The sequence below is a fragment of the Muntiacus reevesi genome, chromosome 1 (genome assembly GCF_963930625.1).
Source record: "Muntiacus reevesi chromosome 1, mMunRee1.1, whole genome shotgun sequence".
NCBI lineage: Eukaryota > Metazoa > Chordata > Mammalia > Artiodactyla > Cervidae > Muntiacus > Muntiacus reevesi.
In genome coordinates, this window is record NC_089249.1 from 193,948,900 (window position 1) to 193,972,431 (window position 23,532).

At 52.9% G+C, this 23,532-nt stretch overlaps 2 protein-coding genes across 9 annotated transcripts; both read right to left on the minus strand.

The window, feature by feature from the left end:
• Positions 1-5,957: 5,957 nt before the first annotated feature.
• KEAP1 (kelch like ECH associated protein 1) lies at positions 5,958-14,672 on the minus strand. 3 transcript variants are annotated; one of them, XM_065917762.1, is made up of 6 exons: positions 14,404-14,672; positions 11,659-12,341; positions 9,124-9,809; positions 7,241-7,446; positions 6,845-7,021; positions 5,958-6,711 (listed from the first exon to the last, which is right to left on the minus strand). In XM_065917762.1, the coding sequence occupies exons 2-6, from the start codon at positions 12,295-12,297 to the stop codon at positions 6,545-6,547; spliced, it is 1,875 nt and encodes a 624-aa protein (XP_065773834.1). In that variant the 5' UTR covers positions 12,298-12,341; positions 14,404-14,672; the 3' UTR covers positions 5,958-6,544. The 3 variants fall into 3 exon arrangements, with proteins under 3 accessions (XP_065773834.1, XP_065773833.1, XP_065773835.1); XM_065917761.1 differs by lacking the exon at positions 14,404-14,672 and adding an exon at positions 13,993-14,109; XM_065917763.1 differs by lacking the exon at positions 14,404-14,672 and adding an exon at positions 13,235-13,937.
• A 2,767-nt stretch (positions 14,673-17,439) lies between these two features.
• S1PR5 (sphingosine-1-phosphate receptor 5) lies at positions 17,440-23,141 on the minus strand. 6 transcript variants are annotated; one of them, XM_065917768.1, is made up of 3 exons: positions 22,084-23,124; positions 21,479-21,586; positions 17,440-20,289 (listed from the first exon to the last, which is right to left on the minus strand). In XM_065917768.1, exon 3 carries the CDS (start codon positions 20,269-20,271, stop codon positions 19,075-19,077), a length of 1,197 nt encoding a protein of 398 aa, XP_065773840.1. In that variant the 5' UTR covers positions 20,272-20,289; positions 21,479-21,586; positions 22,084-23,124; the 3' UTR covers positions 17,440-19,074. The 6 variants fall into 6 exon arrangements, with proteins under 6 accessions (XP_065773840.1, XP_065773839.1, XP_065773837.1 ...); XM_065917767.1 differs by having other exon boundaries at positions 21,416-21,586; XM_065917765.1 differs by having other exon boundaries at positions 17,440-21,586; positions 23,008-23,141.
• Between the last annotated feature and the right edge of the window lie 391 nt (positions 23,142-23,532).

Below are 23,532 nucleotides of genomic sequence, written 5' to 3' on the forward strand. Positions count from 1 at the left end.
TAGAGCGTCCGCGCACTGCAAGTAAAGATCCCAGTGCGGCCACTAAGACCCAAAGCAGACTAATGTGCTTTTTTTAAAAAACAAGCAAACAAAAAAGCAGTGCATAAACAAAGCTTATATTTTAAAATATATTTTTCAATATATTTATTGAAAATAATTTTATCTCTATTAGTCAGGATTCTTGGTTCTAACAGAACCAACAGAAAACTAACTTTGGTTAAGTTAGACAGAAGCAATGAATTTATGGGCAAGGGACAATAAATTAACAAGTGAGTAGGAAGCTGCAGAAAAGGTCAAGATAAAAACAAACTTTTTTTATGCCACAAAAAGAAGCATCAAGAAAAAGAGTGATACATTCGATTGTGTGTAGATTTTTTTAAATTAATTTTTATTTTTGGCTGTGCTAGTTCTTTTCTGCTGTGGGTAGCCTTCCTCTAGTTGCAACGAGCAGGGGCTACTCTCTAGTTTTGTTGTGTGGGATTCTCATTGCAGTGGTTTCTCTGTTGTAGAGCAGAGGCTCTAGGGTGTACAGGCTTCAGTAGTTGTGGCTCCCGGGCTTCAGAGCACAGGCTCAGCACTTGTGGCCCACCGGCTTAGCTGCCCCACGGCAGGTGGGATCTTCCCAGATCAGGGATCCAACTGGTGTCACCTGCATTTGCAATGCAGATTCTTAACCACTGGACCACCGGGGAACCCTCTGTGTGTAGATTTACAAAGAGCTTCTATGAATCACTGTGCTGCACACTGAAATTAACATGATGCTATAAATCTAACATACCTCAATTTTTTAAAAATATGTAAAACTTAAGTTTAAAAAAGAACTTGCAGAAACAGCAAGAATAAAAAGGACTTTGGAGGGTCATCTGACAGCATCTAGGAAAGCTGTGCTTACTCCATGACCTAGTAAGTTCCACCTCCTAGCACCCATCTGGAGAAAGGAGGCATGATTAAGAAAGGGTGTTGCTGCCTTATCTGTAATTCTGAGAAACTAGGAACAACCTAAACATCTGTCAATGGTGAAAGAGATAAAACAGAACATCCGGTAGCTGGTGAAAGGAACGTGACATCACAGATAGAGCTTACCGAGAGGAAAAGCAATATTCTGTATTGCAGAGTAATACAGGCAACATTATGCCATTTCTGTAAGGAGCTACATAAAACATACAATACGGAAGATTGTTAATTTTTCTTTAAAAAGATTTAGAGGGGCTGGAATGGAGAGGAAGTAAGACTTCAGCTTTATCTGTAAAGTTTTACCTTTTTAAAAAAGTATTTATTTTTGGCTGTGCTGGGTCTTCGTGGCCATGCATGCTTTTCTCCAGTTGCAGTGCTCAGGCTTCTCATTGCAGGGGCTTCTCTTGCTGCAGAGCACCAGCTCCAGGGCACACAGGCTTCAGTAGCTGTGGGCTCCGGGCTCTGGAGCACAGGCTCAATAGAGTGGCGCACCGGCTTTGCTGCTCCATGGCTTGCGGGATTTTCCCAGATCAAGGATCGAACCCTTGTCTCCCGTGCTGACAGGCGGATTCTTAACCAGGGAAGTCCTGTAATGTTTTAACTTTTTAAAAAAGGCAGTATTTAGGTATTTACTAAATGAGAATAATGTGGCGCTCTGGGCTTGCGCGGTCTGGCTCCCTCACCTCCGTTAAGCTTCTTCTGACACCATGTTCCTCCCCCCTCTCAGAGCTTCACCGAGACTTGCTCCTCAGTGCCACAGGACAGATGGTTACTCTGTCCAGAATCTCACCCCTCTTTTCCCTCACCTAATTTACAGTCTGAATTTCTGTGAGAAAACCACTTCCTCAAGAATGCTTTCTCAAGGCATCTGACCTAGGTTGAGCTCCAGTCCTTCAGAAACTTACCTAAGAAATTAATTACATATACTCAGTGTGATTATTTTATTGTTGTTTAGTAACTAAGTCATGTCCGACTCTTTTCCAACCCCATGGACTGTAACCCGCCAGGCTTCTCTGTGCATGGGATTTCCCAGGCAAGAATACTGGAGTGGGTTGCATTTGCTTCTCCAGGGGATCTTCCCGACCCAGAGATCAAACCCGAGTCTCCTGCATGGCAGGAGGATTCTTTACTGCTGAGGTACCAGGGAAGTTGGATTATTTTATTAGCTCTATGAAAAAGGGCCAGTGTCAACTGCTTGCTCCTCATTGTGTCTGAATACCTCACTTCATGTCTAGCACAGAGCAGCCATTCAAGAGCTATTTGTTGGAAGCATCAAAGATTGCGGGTTTGAAAAATCTGATTGAGTACTTTCCAAAAACAATTGTTATCTTGAGGCCACAAGCCTAACACACTCTGAACCATCGTCACTTCCTTCTGTAACAGCAGATTCCTCCAAGGGCCCCTCCACTTGTCTTCTTAAGCTTCAAAACCACCCCGGAGCATTCCTGATTATTCATCCATCCTATCTAGCCAGTCTATTCACCTATAGACTCTCCTTTGTTCCCACACCCACCTGCCTGACCCATACCACCAGCCTCTCACCTGGCCACTGTGCCAGCTGCTTGACCTTTCCCAGGGTACCTCTATCCCCAGCCATTTCCACTTAGCTTCCAGAGCTACCAAATGCAAATTTAATCATGTCTGTCACTCAACACAGTTGTTAATATTGCTTCAGCATCTGGTTTACCTGGAGAGTAACCAACGAACCTGGTTTACTGGGACTAAATGCTCCCTGGGATGCCAGCCTTTCAGCATTCCAACTAGAAAAGTCCCAGGCAAACTAGGACAAGTTCACCCTACTCCCCTACTAGGCTGTAGTTTCCATGAGGGCAGGGATCTTTTGGGGCTTGTTCACTGTCACAGTCCCAATGCCTGGCAGAGTAAGGCATAAAATCAAGTTGTTTTTAGCAGAGATACAAAGTGAACATAAATACTCACCTTCGGAAGTACCCCCTCAAACCGATCAGAATGATCATCATCAAAAAACCTACAAATAATGAATGGTGGAGAGAGTGTGGAGAAAAGGGAACCCTCTTGCACTGTTGGTGGGAATGTAAATTGATAGAGCCACTATGAAGAACAGTATGGAGATTCCTTTATAAACTAGGAATAAAACCACTATATGACCCAACAATCTCACTGCTGGGCATATACCTTGAGAAAACCATAAGTGAAAAAGACACGTGTCCCAGTGTTCACTGCAACACTGTTTACAGTAGCCAGGACATGGAAGCAATCTACTTGTTCATCAACTGATGAATGGATAAAAAGGTTTTGGTACACATACACAATAGAATATTACTCAGCCATGAAAAGGAACACATTTGAGTCAGTTCTAGTGAGGTGGATGAACCTAAAGCATGTTATACAAACTGAAGTCAAGTCAGAAAGATAAAAACAACTGTCATATATTAACATATATATATGGCATCTAGAAAAATGGTACTGATGAAACTATCTGCAGGGCAGAAATAGAGATGCAGACATAAAGAAGAGACTTTGGACAGCAGGGGAAGGAGAGGGTGGGATGAATTGAGAGAAAAGCATTAAAACATACACATTACCATATATAAAACAGGTAGAGTTAATGGGAAATTTGCAGGGAGCTCAAAGCGGTACTCTGTGACAACCTCAAGTGGGGTGGGGGAGAGGCTCAAGGAGGGGACCTACGTGTGCTTATGGCTGCCTGATTCATGCTGTTGTATGGCAGAAGCCAACACAATAGTCTAAAGCAATTATTCTCCAATTAAAAATGTTTTTAAAAAATACTCACCTTTGTTGGTCTAGCAGCTCACATAGGGTCTAGCACCAAGTGGACGTCCAGGTAGTTTTTCCAGATAGAAAACTGTTTACCTGACTTCCGTTTACCTGACTCCTAAACTGTTTACCCAAACTGCCTTACTCAACCAGCTTGACCTGACATCAAGACCACGGCTCTAATGTCTCTGAAAGGAAACAGCACTCTGGGGTAGGTTGCGGGGCTTTTGGCAACCACATTACATGTAAATCCCTATTCTAGATTAGGTCGTTGTTTCTGGCTATGCACACTGATCCCACAGGACCTACTTACATATCTATTTATTTATTTACTTGGGCTTCCCTGATGGCTCAAGTGGTAAAGAATCTGTCTGCAATACAGGAGACATAACAGACATGGGTTCAATCCCTGGGTCAGGGGAGATCCCCTTGAGAAGAAAATGGCACCCCACTCCAGTATTCTTGTCTGGGAAATCCCATTGACAAAAGAGCCTGGCAGGCTACATATGCCTCCATAAGGTCGCAAAGAATTGGACGTGACTGAGCACATGTGTGCGTTTATTTACTTACTTATTTTGACCGAGTTGCGTAGCATGCAGGATATTAGTTCCCCTCCTAGAGATTGAACCTTGAACCTGTGCCCCCTGCAGTGGAAGTGCAGAGTGAGTCTCAACCACTGGACCTCAAGGGAGGGGCTGCCATGGGACCTCTGTAACATCCCCTTCAACACACAGGTGGAGCAAGTTGTGCCTGAAAGGGACTGCTTTGGGGTACCGCACAGGTCAAGTCTGCACGCCACCACTTGGGCAGGTCACTTCTCTGAACCTCCTCTTCTCATCTGTAGACTTCCCTGGTGGTCCAGTGTCTAAGACTCCATGCTCCTAATGCAGGGGACCCCAGGTTGGATCCCTGGTCAGGGATCTAAATCCCACACGCCACAATTAAGAGTTCACATGCCTCAACGAAGATCAAAGATCTTCCACAACCAAGATCCGATATGGCCAAATGCATAAAGGTTTTCAAAATAGAACCCAGGCTTGCCCTTCTTAGCTCATAGCATCACTGAGGATCAAATAATATGTAGAAATACATTGCAAATGCTAGAAGACTATCTAGATGTGTTTATAATTTCTAGTTTTCCCCATCCACTCAATGCAACCAACATTTTTTTTTTTTTTGGCCTCACCACATGACTTGTAGACTCTTAGTTCCTGGACCAGGGGTGGAGGCTGGGCCCCAGCAGTGAAAGATGTGAGTCCTTAACCACTGGACTGCCAGGGAATTGCCAGATTAATTTTCTAGTTCCATAAAAATCTTAGGACAAGGACCAGAGAAATGGACAACTAAAGACAACAACTAAGACAGCCTTTAGGTGGATTGAGTGAAGCCAGAGATGGGAGGTAGGATGTTTTCGCTGGCAAGGAAAGAATAAAATGTTCCCTCGCTAAGCTGTTTGGAAGAACCTGTGGAATCCCCAACAGTTGAGACCATTCTTTTCTCCACTCCCCAGCACGAAGAGAGTTGACCGGCAGAAGAAAAGATCCAGGCCACATAATTCACACAGGCTGTTTAGAAGGAGCCAAGCTATCGAGGCCTTTGCCTTTTGAATACTCAGGCACCTAAATAAAACAAAAGCCTCGGTCTATGTTACTGAAGTGCATAAATATGACCTGATGGACTTTCACTGAATTTGGAAGGCATGCTGGGGATAGTTCTTATTGTTTAGTCGCTCAATTGCAACCCCATGGACCGTAGCCTGCCAGGCTCCTCTGTCCACGGAATTTTCCAGGCAAGAATACTGGAGTGGGTTGCCATTTCCTTCTCCAGGGGATCTTCCCGACCCAGGGATGGGACCCACTTCTCCTGCATGGCAGGCGGCTTCTTTACCACAGAGCCATTCGAGAAGCCCATGTTGGGGATCTTCTGTCTTAATATAAACTGTGAAAATGTAATAATATATACTGTGAAAATATAAACTGCGCATGTGTGCAATTAATCTCGGGGAGCCCTAGGAGAGGTGTCAAGGAGTTAGGTCATTGTCTTCAAAGCAGTTGAAAGTGATACACAAAGTGAGCCCTGTGTGGCTTGCTCGAGGGGAGAAAGATGCCCTACATATCAAAATTCAGCGGAGCCGAGATAACAAACTGGTTTCAAATCCAAGCCTTAAATCAAAAGACTTGAGTGCGTGTCAAGAGAAGAGTCCTTTCTGTTCCCACAGGTTTGAGATCTCTGGCTGAGAGCCCAGGTGGAAGACACTAGTTAGTTTGTTCTTTATTTTCATCTGAAAGTTACAGGCTTACTTATCAACAAAATGACTGTCCGAGCAGCAAAATCCAGTGGTTTCTATGTACAGGCCCATCCCTGGGGTCCTCATCTCTGGAGGGGCCTCCGCCCCCAAGGCCTCAGTGGGCTTCTTCCCAGGCCTCTAGGAAACAGTCACAAAGACGCAGGGGATGAAAACCAACCTGTCCTTGGAACCTGCTTTCATCCCACAGGGAGGTGGCAGCTGCTGGTGGGGGACCCAGGCCTAGTCTTGGGGTAGCGGGTGTGGGGGGCCTCTCTCTGGGAAGCCCATCCTTCCCGCGCCCACCTCCTGGGCAGGCTCTCGTTGGACATTCCTGGGACTGCTCTGGCAGGCTCACGAGTTCCCACTCTAGCCTTCTTTTCTTTCACATCGTGATTGGAACACCGCAGTGTCCCAGCCTCCCATTCTGGAGACCACGATTTGTGCTGTGGAGCCTCTTCATTTGTCCCTGGGTTTTTTTTTTTTTGTACAGAAACAATACTCTGGATCGGACCTTTTTTTCTTTTCCACTCAGGAAACAGAAGTGGCTCAACAGGTACAGTTCTGCTGGTCAATCTGCTTCCGGCAGGGCTCCATGGTGACGGCCACGCCCACCCCACTCCGGCCAGAGGTCATCCGGGTCACCTCGCTCCAGGCGTCCGTGTCTGGGTCATAGCACTCCACGCTGTCCAAGAATGTGTGACCGTCGTAGCCCCCTGCAGGGAGGGCAGGAGGGATGGTCGGTCACTACTCCAAGGGGGTGGGGGTTGGGGAGGGGTAGGAAGGAAAGAAGCATGTGAAGCCCTCCTACTGAAAGGGGCTAGGTGGGCTTCTCCGCCCAGGCCTCACCAAGAACGTAGATCCTTCCCTGGTGTACGGTGATGCCCAGGGCGCTTCGCCGATGCTTCATGGGGGCTACGAACGTCCACGTTTCTGTCTCCACGTCGTAGCGCTCCACGCTGTTGAGCTGGTCCTGACCATCGTAGCCCCCCGCAGCATAGATACAGTTGTGCAGGACGCAGACTCCTAAACCGGAAGACACAGAGAAGGTGACTCCGGGGCCTGGCCTTGGGGGCCCCAGCCATCACCTTCTTGGGGGGGACACCCTCCCCTCTCCCTTCCTCCCCTCTCCTGAGCGACCCTGCAGAAATAAAGCCAAGAGCAAGCAGCAGGAGCTCTATGAGTTTCACTCCCAGGGTCAGGCGGGTGCTCCTCCTGGCTCCCCTCCCCATGGCCCCCTCCCACCTGCTCCGCTCCGGATGGTGTTCATGGGTGTGATCATCCGCCACTCGTTTCTCTCTGGGTAGTAACACTCGGCTGAGTTGAGGCGGTTTGTTCCGTCGAAGCCCCCGACCGCGTAGAGCAGACGGTTGAGGACTGCCACTCCCACCCCGATCCTTCGTGTCAGCATTGGGGCCACCAAGTGCCACTCGTCCCCCTCCGGCTCATACCTGCCACAGAAAGCAGCGATGACAACAGCAGCCCCAGCCAACCCGGGACACTGGCCCCCACTGATATTCCCCTGTGTTGGTTTTTCAAATTTTATTTTATTTTATTTGGGTTTTTTAATTTTAAAAATAATTTTATTTGGCTATGCTGGGCCTTCCTGGCTACACAGGCTTTTCTCTAGCTGTGGAGCCTGGGCTCTAGAGCAGGCAGGCTTTAGTAGTTTCGGCTCCAGGGCTCCTAGAGTGCTGGCTGAATAGTTGTGGTGCACCGGCTTATAGTTGCTCTGAGGTATATGGGATCTTCCTGGACCAGGGATAGAACCCAGGTCTCCTGCATTGGCAGGTGGATTCTTTACCACTGCAACACCTGTGAAGTCCCTCACCTGAACTCTTCAATTCTCACAAGGATTCCCTACAATGCAAGTTATCAGTAGGTCCATTTTCTAGATGAGGAAACTGAGGTTCACGGCCGGCCCCCCTCTGCTCAAGGTCACTTGCACCTCTGCTGGACTCAAATGGTCCCATCAGACCACTGCCTAAGCTAAGTGTTGTATGAATGCAGGAGACACAGGAGACACCAGTTCAATTCCTGGTTCGGGAAGATCCCCTGGAGGAGGAAGTGGCAACCCACTCCAGTATTCTTGCCTGGAAAATTCCGTGGACAGAGGAGCCTGGCAGGCTATATAGTCCATGGGGTCACAGAGCAGACACAACTGCGTGAGCACGCACGCAAACACAGGGTCACCCTGCACAGTTGTTCTGTACAGACTGCGTACAGCGCAAGGGCGCCACATCAAGGGGCACCTTTCCCGGTAACAGACCTCGTATGTGTGTTTCTTACAGCCATATGGATAGATGGCAGGGAGGTGTCGTGTTTTAACAAAATTAGCATATTAACATCCCAACAGTTTCAAACTGATGGAACTTTTTCCAAATCTGCTAATAAGTCGCTGTATGGGTGTGTGATGGCCCTGTAAACAGTTCCCAGGCCAAGACACATCATCCAGGGTCATGACCATACATCTCCCAGGAGTTTAGCTTCACCTTGAGGCTGCCACTCCCGGAAGGGAAGGCACAGAGAAAAGCACTCCACAGTGAAAGGAAGACTTCCCTGGAGGTGCAGTGGATAAGAATCCACCTACCAAGGCAGGGGCCGTGGGTTCGATCCCTGTGTCTTCGATCAGGAAGATTCATGTGCCGTGGAGCAACTAAGCCTGTGCCACAAGTACTGAGCCCACATGCTGCAACTACTGAAGCTGGCAGACTCAGAGCCTGCGCTTCACAACAAGAGAAGCCACTGTGATAAGAAGCCTGTGAACCACAACAAAAAGTGGCCCCGGCTCACAGCAACTAGAGAAAGCCTGCGTGCAGCAATGAAGACCCAGCACAAACAAAAATAAGTAAATAAAATTTTTTTTTTTTTTAGTTCTACCACTTTATTGCTACCAACCCATTTCCCTCCACCCTCGTGCACACATGTTCAGTCATGTAATCCCATGGACTTCAGCCCGCCAGACTCCTCTGTCCATGGACTTTTCCAGGCAAGAATACTGGAGTGGGTTGCCATTTCCTTCTCCAAAAAATAAATAAACAAATATTTTAAAACCCGAGATCCCAACGGCATGGGGCATGTTAGCAGCGGAACCCCCGGATCCCACGCCTCCGGCCCCCACCACTCACCTCTCCACACTGTTGTGGTGGATACAGCCGTGGGAGCCGCCAACAGCATAGATGTGCCCGTCAATGACGCCCACCCCGATTCGGTTGCGGGGTACGCTCATGGAGGCGCAGGGCGACCACTGGTTGGTCATGGGGTTGTAGCAGTCCAGGGCGCTGGAGTCGGTGTTACCATCAGGCGAGTTGTTGCGGCCGCCCACGGCGTACAGCAGCCCGCCCACCACACAGCCCGCCAGGCCGCTCCGGGGCACCTGAAGATCCGCCAGCCGGAGCCAGGTGCCATCGCTGGGGTTGTAGGCCTCCAGGTAGCTGAGCGACTGGCGGAAGTAGCCGCCGGCCGTGTAGATGAGGCGGCCCACCTTGGGTGCCCGGCAGGGCATCACCTGCGTGGGCTTGTGCAGGGTGAGCTCCTGGAAGATCTTGACCAGGTAGTCCTTGCAGCGGGAGTCCGACTGCAGGATTTCACACTTCTGCAGCTGCATCTGCAGGAAGTGGGGCGTGAGCGAGTGGCAGCGCACAGCCCGCAGCAGCGCCTGCACGTAGAAGCGCCGCTGCTCGCAGTCATATTTGACCCAGTTGATGCAGGCGTGGAAGACCTCGGACTCGCAACGCACATTCAGGTCATCTCGGCTGATGAGGGTCGCCAGCTGGCAGTGGGACAGGTTGAAGAACTCCTCTTGCTTGGCCACCTGCAGAGGGCGACAGTGTCATGGGCTGACTTACAGGTCTCTCTCCACTCCCACCCCCCAGCCCCTCGCCAAGCCCCTGCTAGGACCTTGGACAAGACACTCAATCTGCCTCTGCTAATCTCAGCTGCCTCAGGTGTGAAATAAGGCATTCGAGGACTTCCCTGGTGGTCCAGTGATTAAGAGCCCACCTGCCAATGCAGGGGACATAGGTTTGATCCCTAGACTGGGAAGATACCACATGCCTTGGGGCAGCTAAGCCCGTGTGCCATCATCTTGAGCTCTTGCTCTAGAGCCCGTGCTCCACAACAAGCGAAGCCACTGCACTGAGAAGCCTGCTCAGCGCAATCAGAGAAGAGGTCCTGCTCACTGCAACTAGAGAAAGCCTGTGAGCAGCAACGAAGACCCAGCACAGCCACAAATAAATAAAAATTTAAAGAAGAGAAACAGGTATTTGAATAGTATGAAACTCTCAGTGTGTGAGGATTCAATGAGTTAACACTACATGCCAGGCATAGGGCAGGTAAGTACATAAATGGGAAAAAGAAACAACGTACCTCTTAGGTTTTGTATCATTTTGTATCTGAACTGTAAGAATGTTACCCTTTTCTTTTTTTAATGAAATTATTTTTTTCAAAAGACTGACTACAAAGGAAATAGCAACAGAATATGTTAGAAAGACAAAAAAATTCAGGCTTGAAGAAAGCAGCCTGAGTTGCAGTGTTGGCCCACTACCTTCTAATTGTGCCACCTTGGGCAAAAACCTGAAACACTCTGTGCTTTGGTTTTCTTCCTCTATAAAAGGGGGATTATATTAGTTGCTAACTCATTAGCAGGGTTATTGCTAAGGGAAATATTTCTTGTCTGGCACTGGTCTATATAAATAATTTCAGTCACCCCACATCAGCGGGTTCCCAGCTTCCTGCTACCCCAAGCCAAGGCAACCCCCTGATACCGGTGTTGTGCAGGTCAGCGGGACAACCCTGCTCTTGGGCCACCATCCTGGAAGCCATAAGTCCTAAGACTAATGTCAGAGCTTCTTGGGGCATCTGGTCAACCCCCAAGATGGCAGAGAAGGAAAGTCATGGAGACCAGGGGTAGTGTCCACCTAGCTGGTCCCAGCCACGAGAGGGTGATTTTAAAAATTTCCAGGAAGGGGGAGTTCCCTGGTGGTCCAGTGGCTGGGACTCAGAGCTTTCATTGCCAGGGCCAGGGTTCAATCTCTGGTCGGGGAACTAAGATCCTGCAAGCTGTGTGGTGTGGTCAAAAAAAAAAAAAAAAATTCCAGGAAGGCACTGCAAAGCATAGCTCCTCCTAGGATAGCTGGGAAGACTCAGAGATTTAAAGGCTGGAAATCACTTAGAACAGAGGCTGGCCCACACCAAGTGCTCAACAAGCACTCATTTTCTCTACTCACAACTTCCTCCACTTAAAAATGAAAATGAAACAAAGATTAGTATGAGCACAATACTTTGTGGACTAAAGAAAACCTGTGTAAGGGTCACACTGGCAGTTGACAGCATGTCACGGGTGTTCAATAAATATTTACTGACTGCCTGGAACGTCAGGCCCTGCTCAGGGCACCCTAGGGTGGAACTGCTGCCATAGTCACTGCCCTCTGTCTCCACCTTTGACCCCAGGAAGCCCAGAGACCCATGAAGTTCTCACTTTCTTCAGCTGTTTCCCAGATTTGTGGCAGATATGTAGACTGGGAGCTCAACCCTATTTTTCTCCACCTCCTTGCCTTGACCCTTCACCTCTCAAGGGGAGACGGTGATGACCACCTGTCTGTTCCCTGGTCCTCCCAAGGCTGCTCTGAAGCCCTGGTGCCCTGTCCCCGTCCCTCACTCACCTCCCCGAAGTGCATGTAGATGTATTCCCGGGCACGCTGGTGCAGCTCCGTACAGCCAATCTGCTCGGCAAAGTTGGCGATGCCGATGGCGTTGCTGGGATCCAGCTGCTGCACCAGGAAGTCGCTGCAGGCGCGGACCACGCTGTCGATCTGGTACATGACAGCACCGTTCATGACATGCAGCACGCACTTCTCCCCCATGGAAATGGACGCGGTGTAGGCGAACTCAATGAGCCGCTCCATGACCTTTGGGTGGATGCCCTCGATGGACACCACTTCCATGCCCTGCTCCCGCAGCCCGTTGGTGAACATGGCCTTGAAGACGGGGCTGGATGAGGCCAGTACCACCTTGTGGGCCATGAACTGGGCGGCGGGCGCATCCTGGTACTTGACCTGCAGCGTCACGTCGCATAGCTGCTGGCTGAGCCGCAGTTCGTTCATGATGCCAAAGGCCTGCTTGGTGTGGTCCTCCAGGGTGTAGCTGAAGGTGCGGTTGCCATGCTGGGAGGGCGTCACCTCGGCCTTGCACTCGGTGGAGGCGTACATCACCGTGTCCCCTGCCCCCTTGGGGCGCTGTGATCTCAGGGGCAGGAATTGGGTATGGGCCCCGGGCCCGCTAGGCCTGGGTTCCGGCTGCATGGGGTTCCAGGTGACAAGGGACACCACCACTGGCACTCAGGGGCCTGGAGGGGGAGAGTACAGGGCTGGGGGCTAGGCCTTCTTTTCTAAGATAAAGTGACTCCTAGACCAGTTTTCCTTCCCAGGCCCAGGTAAAGCAGTGTTCATTTGTGCTCCCTAACTGCCCATGGCCTCACCAGTCCAAGGGCCCACCTTAAATTGTAGGTCACATGGTGACCCTCCCCTGCTCAGAATCCGCCCCCCCGCCCCACTCCCTGAGGCATGAAGAATAAAACCAAACTCTTCAACGGCCTGCAAAGACCTTCAGAGTCAGCTCCCGTCCACCTGTTCCCTTTGCCCATTCTGTTCCAGCTCTCTGGGGCCCATCCCTGCTCATAGCATGTCCAACTCATTCCTTCACTCACCCCATCAACACTTCTCGGACATGTCCTGTGTACCAGCACTGTTCTAGGCACCAGGGACACAGCAAGGAGCCAGAGACATGCACCGAGCCCCCCCTGAAGCCAACACTGGGGAGGAAAGGACTATAAGTGAAGTAAGCAAGGCTTTAGGGCCATGAAGATACTGACAACAGCATTGTGACAGTGTGGCGTGCTGGTGTTGTTTTAAAATCAGGTGGTCCAGGCCTGTTTTGGAGCTGAGAGTAGAAGGATGAACTTATGAAGGGGTGGGGATGGGAGGCTGGGGAGGGGTGTTAGCTTTCTAGGCAGAGGGAACAGTGAGTGCAAAGACTCAGAGGCAGAATGAGAGCCGACCTGGAGAATCAGGGAAGAGTGTGATGAGATAGAAAGACTAATGAAGGGAGGGTGCCTGTGAATCCTGTGGAGTCTGGAGGGTCAGGGCACGAGCTGGGTTTGGAAAAGTCAAGCAAAGAGGAGGCAGGGGATCTACAAGAGGTTCTTCATCTTATTGTTCCCTGGGCTCCACTCAGAGTTACCTCCTCTCTGTTTTATTTCCATCACACCACTTGTCAGGAATGGAAATCAGCTCCTTTGCTTGCTTGCTGATGGATGAAGGGTCTCTCTGGCCCTGAGCCCCAGGATTCAGAGGGCAGGTAGCCCTGCGTAGGTCAGGGTCCTGCCCACCCTCTCCTGCCTCCCCTGCAGTCCGCCTGGGGCCTGGCACGACGCAGGGGTCAGTAAGCTGTGGCTGGCTGACTGCCCACTCCACTGTGCCTGCCAGAGCACCCTGCTCTTCCACCGTGCCCTGGACACTGCTTGGCCGCCTCTCCCCAGCCGAGGCCCGGGCCTGCCTCTTGGTCTTTAGCCAAACGGTCAACGGTGCCCCCTGGGCACTGGACACTCCCCCCACCCCCAAGAAGCGGTAAGTGGGGGACTGCGCATGTCCCGCCGGCGCAGCCAAGGCCTAGAGAAGGGAGGAAGTGACCCCGCCGCGGCCTTTCCATCGCAAGCCCCGGGGCGCAGACCAAGGTCCCCCCGCCACAAAGGCCCCGGAATCCCAGGGCTTCCGTCCGCGCGACGCTTCCTGGGCCTCTCGCTCCCGGAATCACCCGCCGGTCGCGCCGTCCAACAAAAGGTCCGGACTCGAGCCGCGCCCTCCTGGCGCTCCGCGGAGCCGCGGGAAACCCCGAGGCGACCAGGCCCCGCATCGCCCAGTGCTCCGGCCGCCGGACACGGTCGCAAAGCACTCTAGACCCTCGGTGCCCTCAGCCCTGGCGCAGGCCGCTTCACTCACCCCGCCATGGCCGCGCTCGGGCTCCGCCTCCGTCGCCCAGGCCCGGGCGCCTCCATCGCAGCTCGCAGGGGGGAGGCGCGGAGCGCGCGCAGGTCACCATGACTAAGCAGAGCCGGGAGCCGGCCGTGTCAGAATAAAAGTCCCCGCGGGCCCGGGCCTCGGGCGGCGGAGACGGCCGCGGGCCGCTCCCCCACCCCCTTCCCCGCCCACGCTCGCTGTTGCCCAGTTGCGCAGCCCCACAGCGGCGTCCGCAGCGCCGGTAATCGCGGCGAGGCCAAGGACCCAGCCCTGGGCCGCACCCAGCCCGCGTGGTCGGAGCCGCCTAGAATCAAAGCCCCGGGTTCGAGGCCCAGCGCTTCCCTGCATCCTGGATCACCGGATACACCTCCCCGCCGCCGCCTGCGCGTTCACCTGCGTAGCCTCCGATACTCTTCACCGCGGGGTGGGGATGCCTGGGGGCGCGGCGGTGGCTCCGGGCACGTTGGTGCCACCCGCGCACCGAGCTTCCGGGAAGCCCGAGGGGCCGTGGCCTGGCCCGGGGGCGGCTCCCGCCTGACTTTCGTTGTTGAAGACCCGAGAGCGCTTCCACCGTCCGGGGCGGCGGGGGAGGGGGTTGTAGCTGGGCTCCGGGGCGGCGGGGCCTGTGGGGTCGCGGCCGTCGAGTGGGGGGTTAGCCTCGGGACGCCCGAGAAGGAGGCGGGGAGAGGGCGGAGAGGGCGCGGCGGGGAAGGAGTCGGGATTCCCCGCCCTTCCCTCAGGTGCCCGGCGCCCATGGGCGAGGAATAGGGCAGCGGGCAAGGGCGCACGGCTAAGCGCACCAGGCCCGTCCCCCAACCCCTTCGCAGTCCCTTCCATCCGCCGGGTTTCGTCGTCTCAGCGCGGGTCTGCTTTCCACGACCTGCTCTTTTAACTCCACACAGTGCAGGCCTCACGTTCAGGTGGCCGAAGGATCCAGGCAGAGCTGTCTACCTACCTACTGGGGTTTTTATTGTTTTTGTTTTTTATCTCCAGTCTGGAGGCTCAAGGAGCTCGCAGTTGGGAATTTGAACTCCGGCTCTGCCACTCTCTAGCTCTGCGCGGGTGGACCCATAATTTAACCACTGCATGCTTCAATTTCCTTCCTCGTAAAATGTTCATAGGGCTTCCGTGGTGGCTCAGTGGTAAAGAATGCTTCTGCAATGCAGGGGACACAGGATCGATCCTTGGGTCAAAAAGATCCCCTAGAGAAGGAAATCGCAACCCACGCCAGTATTTTTTCCTGGGAAATCCCATGGACAGAAGAGTCTGGTGGGCTACAGTCCTTGTTAATAACAAAGGCACCTACCTGGTAGATTATTGGGAGAACTAATTGAGAATGCTAGCGCTCAATAAATATGAAGGATTGTTAATTTTCATGGAAAGTGATACTGATTTTCCATTTATGCTCTTTGTTATATAAAGTTAACTTTTAAATGTATGTGGGTTTTTTTTTTTTCTTCTTCTTCTTTTTCTTTTTTAAGAGTCCGTCTGTATGAGACGCTAGACTAAACAGATACTGGTCTAAGGAAGGATTCCACCTGCCCTCCGGAGTGAATTTGGAAGATTCTGCCTCCCTGCGCCGGGTCTGGGATTAATCCCACGCAGGAGAAGGCTGGGGTGGGGTTTCTTGCTTCTCCTCCCAAACCAGTGGCGGTGGTGAAGCTGTGGTTCTGAGTGGCTCCGGAGGTGGCGCCATAGCATAGCCGCCAAATACTGTACGGGGAGTGGCTGACGCTGTGAGCAAACCCACACCCTTCTCCACATGCCAAAGGAAACCTCTGGTATATCTCAAAATTAACATCTACAAGCCCTGAGACCCAGCAGTGACATGTGCAGTAATTTATCCAAGGTACCCTTGCACACGGTTAGGAGGATGTATGTACACAGATGTTTACTGCAATACTGTTTAGATGCCAAGTGTTGGACTCAACACTTGTGTGCATCCCTAGAGCCCTGGTGTAATCTATGCTGTGAAATACTATGCAGCCAGTAAAAAGAACCCATTAGCTGTGTGAATGTTTTACCTCAATATTTTTAAATGTGAAAAAAATGTTCTGTAAAGCAATTATCCTTCAATTAAAAAATAAAGTGACATAAAAAATGTTATGGTCTGTGCCCCCTCCCCACCGTCATATATTGTAGCCCTAACATAAGATGATGGTATTTGGGCTTCCAAGGTGGCACAGTGGTAAAGAATCTGCCTACCAATGCAGGAGACTAGGGTTTCATCCCTGGGTCAGGAAGATGATCTGAAGGAAGAAATGGCAACCCACTCCAGTATTCTTCCTGGGAAAATCCCATGGACAGAGGAGCCTGGCAGGCTACAGTCCATGGGGTCACAGAGTCAGACACAACTGAGTGACTGAGCCCACATATAAAAATAAGTGATCTCCAACTAAAAAAAAAAAAACAAAAAAAAAAACAAAAAAAACCCTCTATGGCTGATTCATATCAATGTATGACAAAACCCACTGAAATGTTGTGAAGTAATTAGCCTCCAACTAATAAAAAAAATAAGTGATGTTATTTGGAGATGGGGGCTTGGGGAGGTAATTAGATTTAGAGGAGGTCATGAGGGTGGGGCCTTCATGAAGGCATTAGTGCCTTTATCAGAAGAAACACCAGAGAACTTGATCTCTTTCTCCACCATGTGAGGACACAGCCAGAAGGTAGCTTTCTATATGCTAGGAAGAGAGTTCTCACCAGAATCTTACCATGCTGACACCTTGATCTTGGACTTGCAGCCTTCAGAACTATGAGAAATAAATTTTGGTTGTTTAAGGCACCTAGGCTGGTCCAATTAACACAGTACAAAATCTAGACATGCAACAATTTCCAAGATGATACTATTAAACGATCAAAACAAGGTGGAGAGCAATGCTAAAGTTGTGTAAAAAGAGAGATATATTTACATTTCAGATCATTTGCCTACAGAATGGCTCTGCAAGTTTGCCAAGTGTATATATCCAGGAGTTGGGAACTGGTGCTTTTTGAATCTTGTAGAATGTGAACAAGTAAACAACTCTTCTGCTATCACACCATCATCAAACAACTGAGCGATGGGGTGGGGTGGCTCAGGTTGCCCTGGAAGATTACAGGAGCCGGGGGTTACTGGAACCAAACCAGATAGGAAATTAGAATCCGTTCTCAAAGCGAACTGGCATGTGACCCCAGGCTTGAGTGTTTGTGTTCGAGGAAATAGGTTGGTTTTCCCAGTGCTTACAGCATCCAGGCACAGTGTGAACGTGGCCCACAGGAACTCAGGTCCCCTGGGTGGTCAGTGCCCCCCCACCCCCACCCCGGCACACCGCGTACTTTCGGCTGCCTGCAGCTCCGCTGTGTCCCAGCAAGTGGTGTGTCACAGTCTGAACCCGAAGCCACAGGCCCTTTCCCCAAACCCACCCTGCCCCCTCTCCAGCCTGCCTCTCCACACTGAGGTTAGGAATGTGCCTGGAGACAGCTGGGAGCCCAAGACAGCTGGGAACTGTGTTCAGGACGCCTGGAACCTTTCATGGGCACAGCTGGGGCTCTAATATCGCCCCTGGCCGAAAATGCAGACCCTTGAACAAAGTGAGTGTCGGTCTGGGCTTAACAGACTGCGCCTCCTGGAACCTTGGAGCCTTGGAGCCTAACCTCCTCGGCTAATATCCTGGCTCAGAAAATAGGACAAAATACTCAGTTCTTGGAGTCTCCTCATCCGTCAAATGGGAGTGAGAAAACCTACCTTACAAGACTGCAGGAAAGGTGAGAAAAAGGCACGCCGCAGGCCTAGAACACTATGGGAGTAACTGTGCTATGCTTAGCTGGTCAGTTGTGTCCAACTCTTTGTGACCCCATGGACTGCAGCCCACTAGTTTCCTCTGTCCATGGGGATTCTCCAGGCAAGAAGAATACTGGAGTGGGTTGCCATGCCCTCCTCCAGGGGATCTTCCCAACCCAGGGATCGAACCCAGGTCTCCCACATTGCAGGCAGATTCTTTGCCATCTGAGCCACCAAGGGTAAAATCAACTGTAATTACTCTTATTATTCAATTATATTTTTATTCTTTTATGAAGGATCTGATACCACTTTCAAAAAAATCTTGTTTCACAGAGGAACAGGCTGAGTCTCCTAGAGTCAAGTTTTGGGGTGCTCCGTCTTTGGCCTCTCCTCTAAAAGTGAACACCTGTCCTTGACTCCTTTCTCCCCCACACCCAATTCCTCAATAATTCTGTCCAATTCCTCCGAAGTCTGTGGAGAATCCATACCGTCCCAGTCTTTGTCATCACTCCCCTAGGCAGTTACCATCACCCAGTTCTCCTGGCTTCACCCTCTACAGAGCGCAGAGGCATGTGTAAATACCTGAGCCTAATTAAGTCCTTCCTCTGCCTAGAACCTTCCAGGAGTACTACTTCATTCAGAGCAAAAAAGTTTCTCCCCTGGGTCCGTAAGGCTTTGCCCCACCTGCCCCATTATTTTCCTATCTTTGTTTCTTCTCTGCCTCTCCATCCTTGCTCCAGTGGCACTAAGATCTTTGCTTTTGAGAGAACACACAGGCGTATCCTAGCCTTAGGACCTTTGCACCTGCTGTTCCCCCATCCTGAAATGCTCTTCCTTCAGAAGTTCCCAGGACAAGGAATTCCCTAGCAGTTCATAGTTAGGACTCCCTGCTTCCACTGCAGGGGTTGTGGGTTCATTCCAGATTAAGGAACTAAGATCCCACATGCCAAAAATTAAAGTTCCCAGGATAATAACCACCTCAGCTCCCATCACATCTTACCACCTCTTCAAAAAGGCATCACCTGACCACCATCGCATCACTGTATTGTCACCGGAATCATCTCCACGCTTCTTCACTCCGGTATCATCTCTGAGTCCGACACAAGAACATTAGTTCGACAAAAGCAGGGATTTTTGTCTGTTTTGTTCATTGCTGTGGAGTTTAGCGTCAATAAAATATATTTTCCTAGGTCTTTTCTGCCTCCACCATCTTCATCTTTGGCTGCTTTTGCCTATAAATTCCTTTATTTAAAAAGAAAGTCTGCAAAAGAGCTCTTAGGGAGTGCAATGGCAGTCAAAGGGCCTCAGTCTGTAGCTGGTGGGGATACCAGGGTCCCAGCGACCGTGGGTGCAGCAGGGCAGCCGGTGGAACCGCTGGTCTCTAACCCATCCCGCTGGGGCGAGAAGCGCTCGGAGCGGCTGGAGCTCCCGTCCAGGCCGGGAGGCAGCCAGCGGTGCAGGTCGCCCGAAGCCCCAGGGGCGCTCCCGGATCGCCGGGAGGCACCTGGGTCTCGGCAGCAGGGGCCCCGGCTGCAGCAGACGAGGCGTAGGAGCGCGTGACGCAGGTCGCGGTTGGTGAACGTGTAGATGAGCGGGTTCAGGAGCGAGTTGGCCATGGCCAGGCCCAGAAAGGGGTCCGCTTGCAGGAGCACAGGGCAGGCGCGCGCCCGGCACGCCACATCCAGCAAGAGCAGCAGGAAGAGCGGGCCCCAACAAGCCACGAAGGCCACGAGCACCACGCTGAGCGTGCGCAACAGCGCCAAGGAGCGCGGCGTGTGGCGCGCGCGCATCGAGGCGCCCTCGCCAGTCCTGGGGTGCGCCCGTAGACGCCGCGCTTTGGAACGCACCTGGCAGTAGATCCGCGCGTAGAGCGCACAGATGGTAGCCAGGATGCCAAGAAAGGCGAGCACGCAGAAGAGCACGTAGGCCTTGGCGTAGAGCGGCAGGACCGTGGAGCAGGCCTCCAGACGGCCCAGACAATTCCAGCCGAGCGCCGGCAGTAGTCCGAGGAGCAGCGACAAGCCCCAGGCGGCGGCCGCCAGCGCCAACGTGCGCCCCCGACGGGCGGCGGGCGCGGGTCCCCGACGCTCCATGGTGAGGAGGCGCTCGAGTGCAATGGCCAAGAGGCTCAGCACGGACGCGGAGAGCGCCACGAAGACGCCGCCCTCACGAGCGAACCAGAGCGCGGGCGACAAACGCAGCGTGAGCGGTCCCGACAGCAGGATGTTGGCGGCATAGGCGGCGCCGGCCAGCAGGTCGGACAGCGTGAGGCTGCCCAGAAGCAGGAACATGGGCGCATGGAAGCGCGGGTGGCGTCCGAGCACGACCAGCACGGCTAAGTTCTCCAACACGATGAGCGCGCACACGACCAGGCACACGACGGCGTCTGCACGCAGTCCCGCGCCAGGCTGGTAGCGCGCACCGCGGAGCTTGCCGGTGTAGTTGTAATGCTGGACGATGACCTCGCTCTCCTGCGCGACCCGCAGCAGCCTCGGCTCCATGGGCCGCCCGCCCCAAGGCTGCGGAGAGGTTGGGAGCAATGTCAGGCCTGATGCGCACCATTCCCGGCGGCCTCCGAAGGCAGGCATAGGCGGCGCCTGACCTGGGAAAGGGGTTCTAACCCCTTACTCCCTACCCTACACGCACGCCGGGGCCCAAAGGGAATTTGGGATAGAAGGGGGGTGTCCATGGAGACAGGCCGACACAAAGAGACAAATCATATCACGAGGGGACAGGGTTAACAGAGTCCCACGTGAAAGGGACATTAATAATTCACCCACAGGCACGGATATCCAAAGGCATCTTAGTCAAAAACAGACAGAAACACCCACACAGAGAAAGGGACGAATACAGTGACCCATCGACAAGGACATGTGCACAGATAGTCACAAACTAGGGCAAAACGCGCAGTTACACCCTCTCACGGAACCATGAAAGTACGTTCAGGTCTTCCCTGGTGGTCCAGTGGATAAGAATCCACCGCCTGCCAGTGCAGGAGAAAAGGGTTCAATCCCTAGTCCGGGAGGATCCCACAGGCCGCAGAGCAACTGAGCCTGTGCCTCACAACTATTGAGCCCACGCACCGCAACTACTGAAAACCCAGCGCCCTAGAGCCGGTGTTCTGCAACAAAAGAACCCAGGTAAGGAGAAGTCCGCGCCGGGCAACTAGAGAGTAATCCCCAGTGGGTGCAACTAGAGAAAAGCTCAGGCAACAACAAAGACCCAGCACAGCCAAGAATACATAAAAATATTTTTTTAAAAGAAAGCACAAAAAATAAATTTTAAAAAAAGGAAGTACATTCACACATGGACAAGGGGACACTGAAAGAGACATACAAATTCCCCCACACACAGACAGGATCTTATGCCTAGTCTCACAGGCCACAATTTCACAACCTCCACCCACCCCCTGGGACCCAGAACCCCACAATCTACGCCTCGCTGCATAGAGGTTTTTTCCCTGCGAACTCCCCGCTTCATTCGCTGCAAAACCCCAGTGAGAAAGCAGAGAAAACTCCACCCATTTTGCAGGGCCAGAGCCTGAGGGCAGCAGACGGAATTCACCTCTCATAGACTCTTGCAGAGGGACATACACGTCGTTAGAGTATAATAATACCTCCCAACTGTGACTTCGCGCTAACATACCCTGGGCAGCTCTCCCCTTAACTCCAATTTACAGACGAGGAAACTGAGGCTCAGACGAAGTACCTCTCAGAGAAGCAGACACAAAGATTTTCATGCTCCACACAAACACATCCACGCAGAAACTGAGACTCAGTCACGGAAGCCCCACTGAACAGACGAGAAAACCAGGGCCTAGGGAGGGGAACGGATTTAATTGGACAGGGCAGAAACAAATGCCTTCCAGACGGCTTGAGTTGCACACAGGGAACCAGGCGCAAATACAGACTCAGCGAGTCACGGACTCAGCCATGCTGGGGGGAAGGGGACACCAAATACACGCAGATGAGGGTCACCCCAGGGTCACACTCGCTGAGCTGGGGACACTGCGCAGTGGCTCGCAGTCTGTGTACCTCCCACCTCTCCTCCTTTTGCCTGGAGACAAGGGTAGGGTAGCGAAACCTGCAGTGGTGTGGCTGGGAGAGAACGAAGCTGGGGAATTTCGGGTGCCTCCCACCCCCATCCCGCGTCCCCGCATCTAGTCCCGAAATCTCAGGTTTTCCCCTTCCAAGAGCCTTCGGGAAAGGCCCGAGAAATCCAAGCCAAGCGGACAAGGGCGGTGGCCAGGGAAACTCCCACCCCCGGGCCGGGACAAGCCCCGCGCGCGAAAAGACCCAGTGGTGGACACTCACCCCTGCGCCCAGGTAGTGCGCGCTCGACATCCGCGCGGCCGGGAGCGGAGAGAGCGGCCCCTGTTCGGGAGGCGGGGCTGGGGGCAGGCGAGGGGGCGGCTTCCAAGGCAGAGCGCTGGCGATCGCCAGCAGTTGCCCCCTCCTCCTCTTGGGGTACGGGCTGCCAGCCCGCGGCTGCCAGCGCGTGTCTGCCAGCCTGTACCACCCGCCGCGGCAATGGAACGCGCCCTCGGCGCCGACTGGCACTAGCCAGCCCTCGGCTCCCCCCTCGGGGCCCGGGCGGCCCTCCCAGGGACGCTCCGTCGCGGTGGGAGGATCCGAAGACACGAACAGGGGGAGGGTTCTTCAGCCCCGGCGGCCACAGCCTGAGCTTCTTTCCCCCCTAATAGAGGGGTCCCCTCTGTGCCCTGGGCACTGACCCTCCCCTTTTACCACCTTCCTTCTGATTGAACCTCCTGGGCTGCACCCCAAGGACGTCCAGTCGGCGGAGGAACCCCGGCAACCCGAGTTAAGAGGGGTCTTTAGCAGCCTCAATTTCCCTCCCCCCGCCCCCAACAGATAGAGCCATCGGCTTCCGGGCGCAGGCCCCACCCGCTTTCCCCTCTCCCATCCCCAGTTTGGGGCGGGTGGGGGAGGGTCAGGCGCAGTCCAGATGCTGGTGGGAAGCTTCTCCTCCCCAGATAAAAAGAATCTGGCTCGTAAGTCCCCCTGGTCGTCCCGCTTCCGCCACCCCGTATCTCTCGCCTTTATCACTCTCGACAACGTGATTTACTCGGTTATCAGGTTTCTGGGCTGTGTCCCCACCAGACAGTCAGCCCCACAGGGGCAGAGATTTGCGACTGCTCCGGGCACTGCCTGGACCCAAGTCCGTGCCCAGTAAGCAGCCGCGAAGTGAGTGAGTGAATGAATGACTGTCTCCCTCACTTTCTCCGCGTGTGTCTGCCTTCTGATTTCTCGGGGTCTCTCCGTCTCTGTTTCTCCCCGTCTTCTGTGTCTCTCTCTCTCAGTCGCTTCTTAGTCTTTCGCCGTCTGTGTCTCTCCCACGCCTCTCCCAGGCCTCAGCTCCTCCAATGGGCCAGTCCCAGCTGGCCCTGCACCCGCCACCCCCACTTTCCAGGAGCTTCCAGGCTGAGAAGCTCCCTCCGATCAGAGGCCACAGCCGGGAAGAGGGGGGCTGGGCCTGGCTGCTACGACCTTCGCTGGGACTGTGCCCTTTGCACCAGCCGCCTCAGGTTCTGTTGGTCTTGGCATCCGGTGGAGTGAGGGCGGTTCAGAGATGACCAGGATGGGTCAGATGGGTCAGAGGGCGCCTCCCCGGGAGAGAGACCCCTTGGGGCACCCAGGCTAGGTCGCACCCTGCTGTCGCTTCTTAGGGATCCCAGTGCCTCCAAATAGAACCACTCTTCCCTGCTCCTTCCCTGGTGGGTCAGACGGTAAAGCGTCTGCTTG

Bases quoted from the DNA above. Each gene is read 5' to 3' on its own strand.
- S1PR5 (XM_065917765.1), bottom strand. From the start codon at position 20,358: ATGCCTGCCTTCGGAGGCCGCCGGGAATGGTGCGCATCAGGCCTGACA.
- KEAP1 (XM_065917762.1), bottom strand. From the start codon at position 12,297: ATGCAGCCGGAACCCAGGCCTAGCGGGCCCGGGGCCCATACCCAATTC. The intron at 7,022-7,240 runs GTGGGAGGGGGC...CTTCCGGTTTAG, and splicing joins CACCATCCGGAGCGGAGCAG to GAGTCTGCGTCCTGCACAAC. The intron at 6,712-6,844 runs GTGAGGCCTGGG...CCCTCCCTGCAG, and splicing joins GGGAAGGATCTACGTTCTTG to GGGGCTACGACGGTCACACA.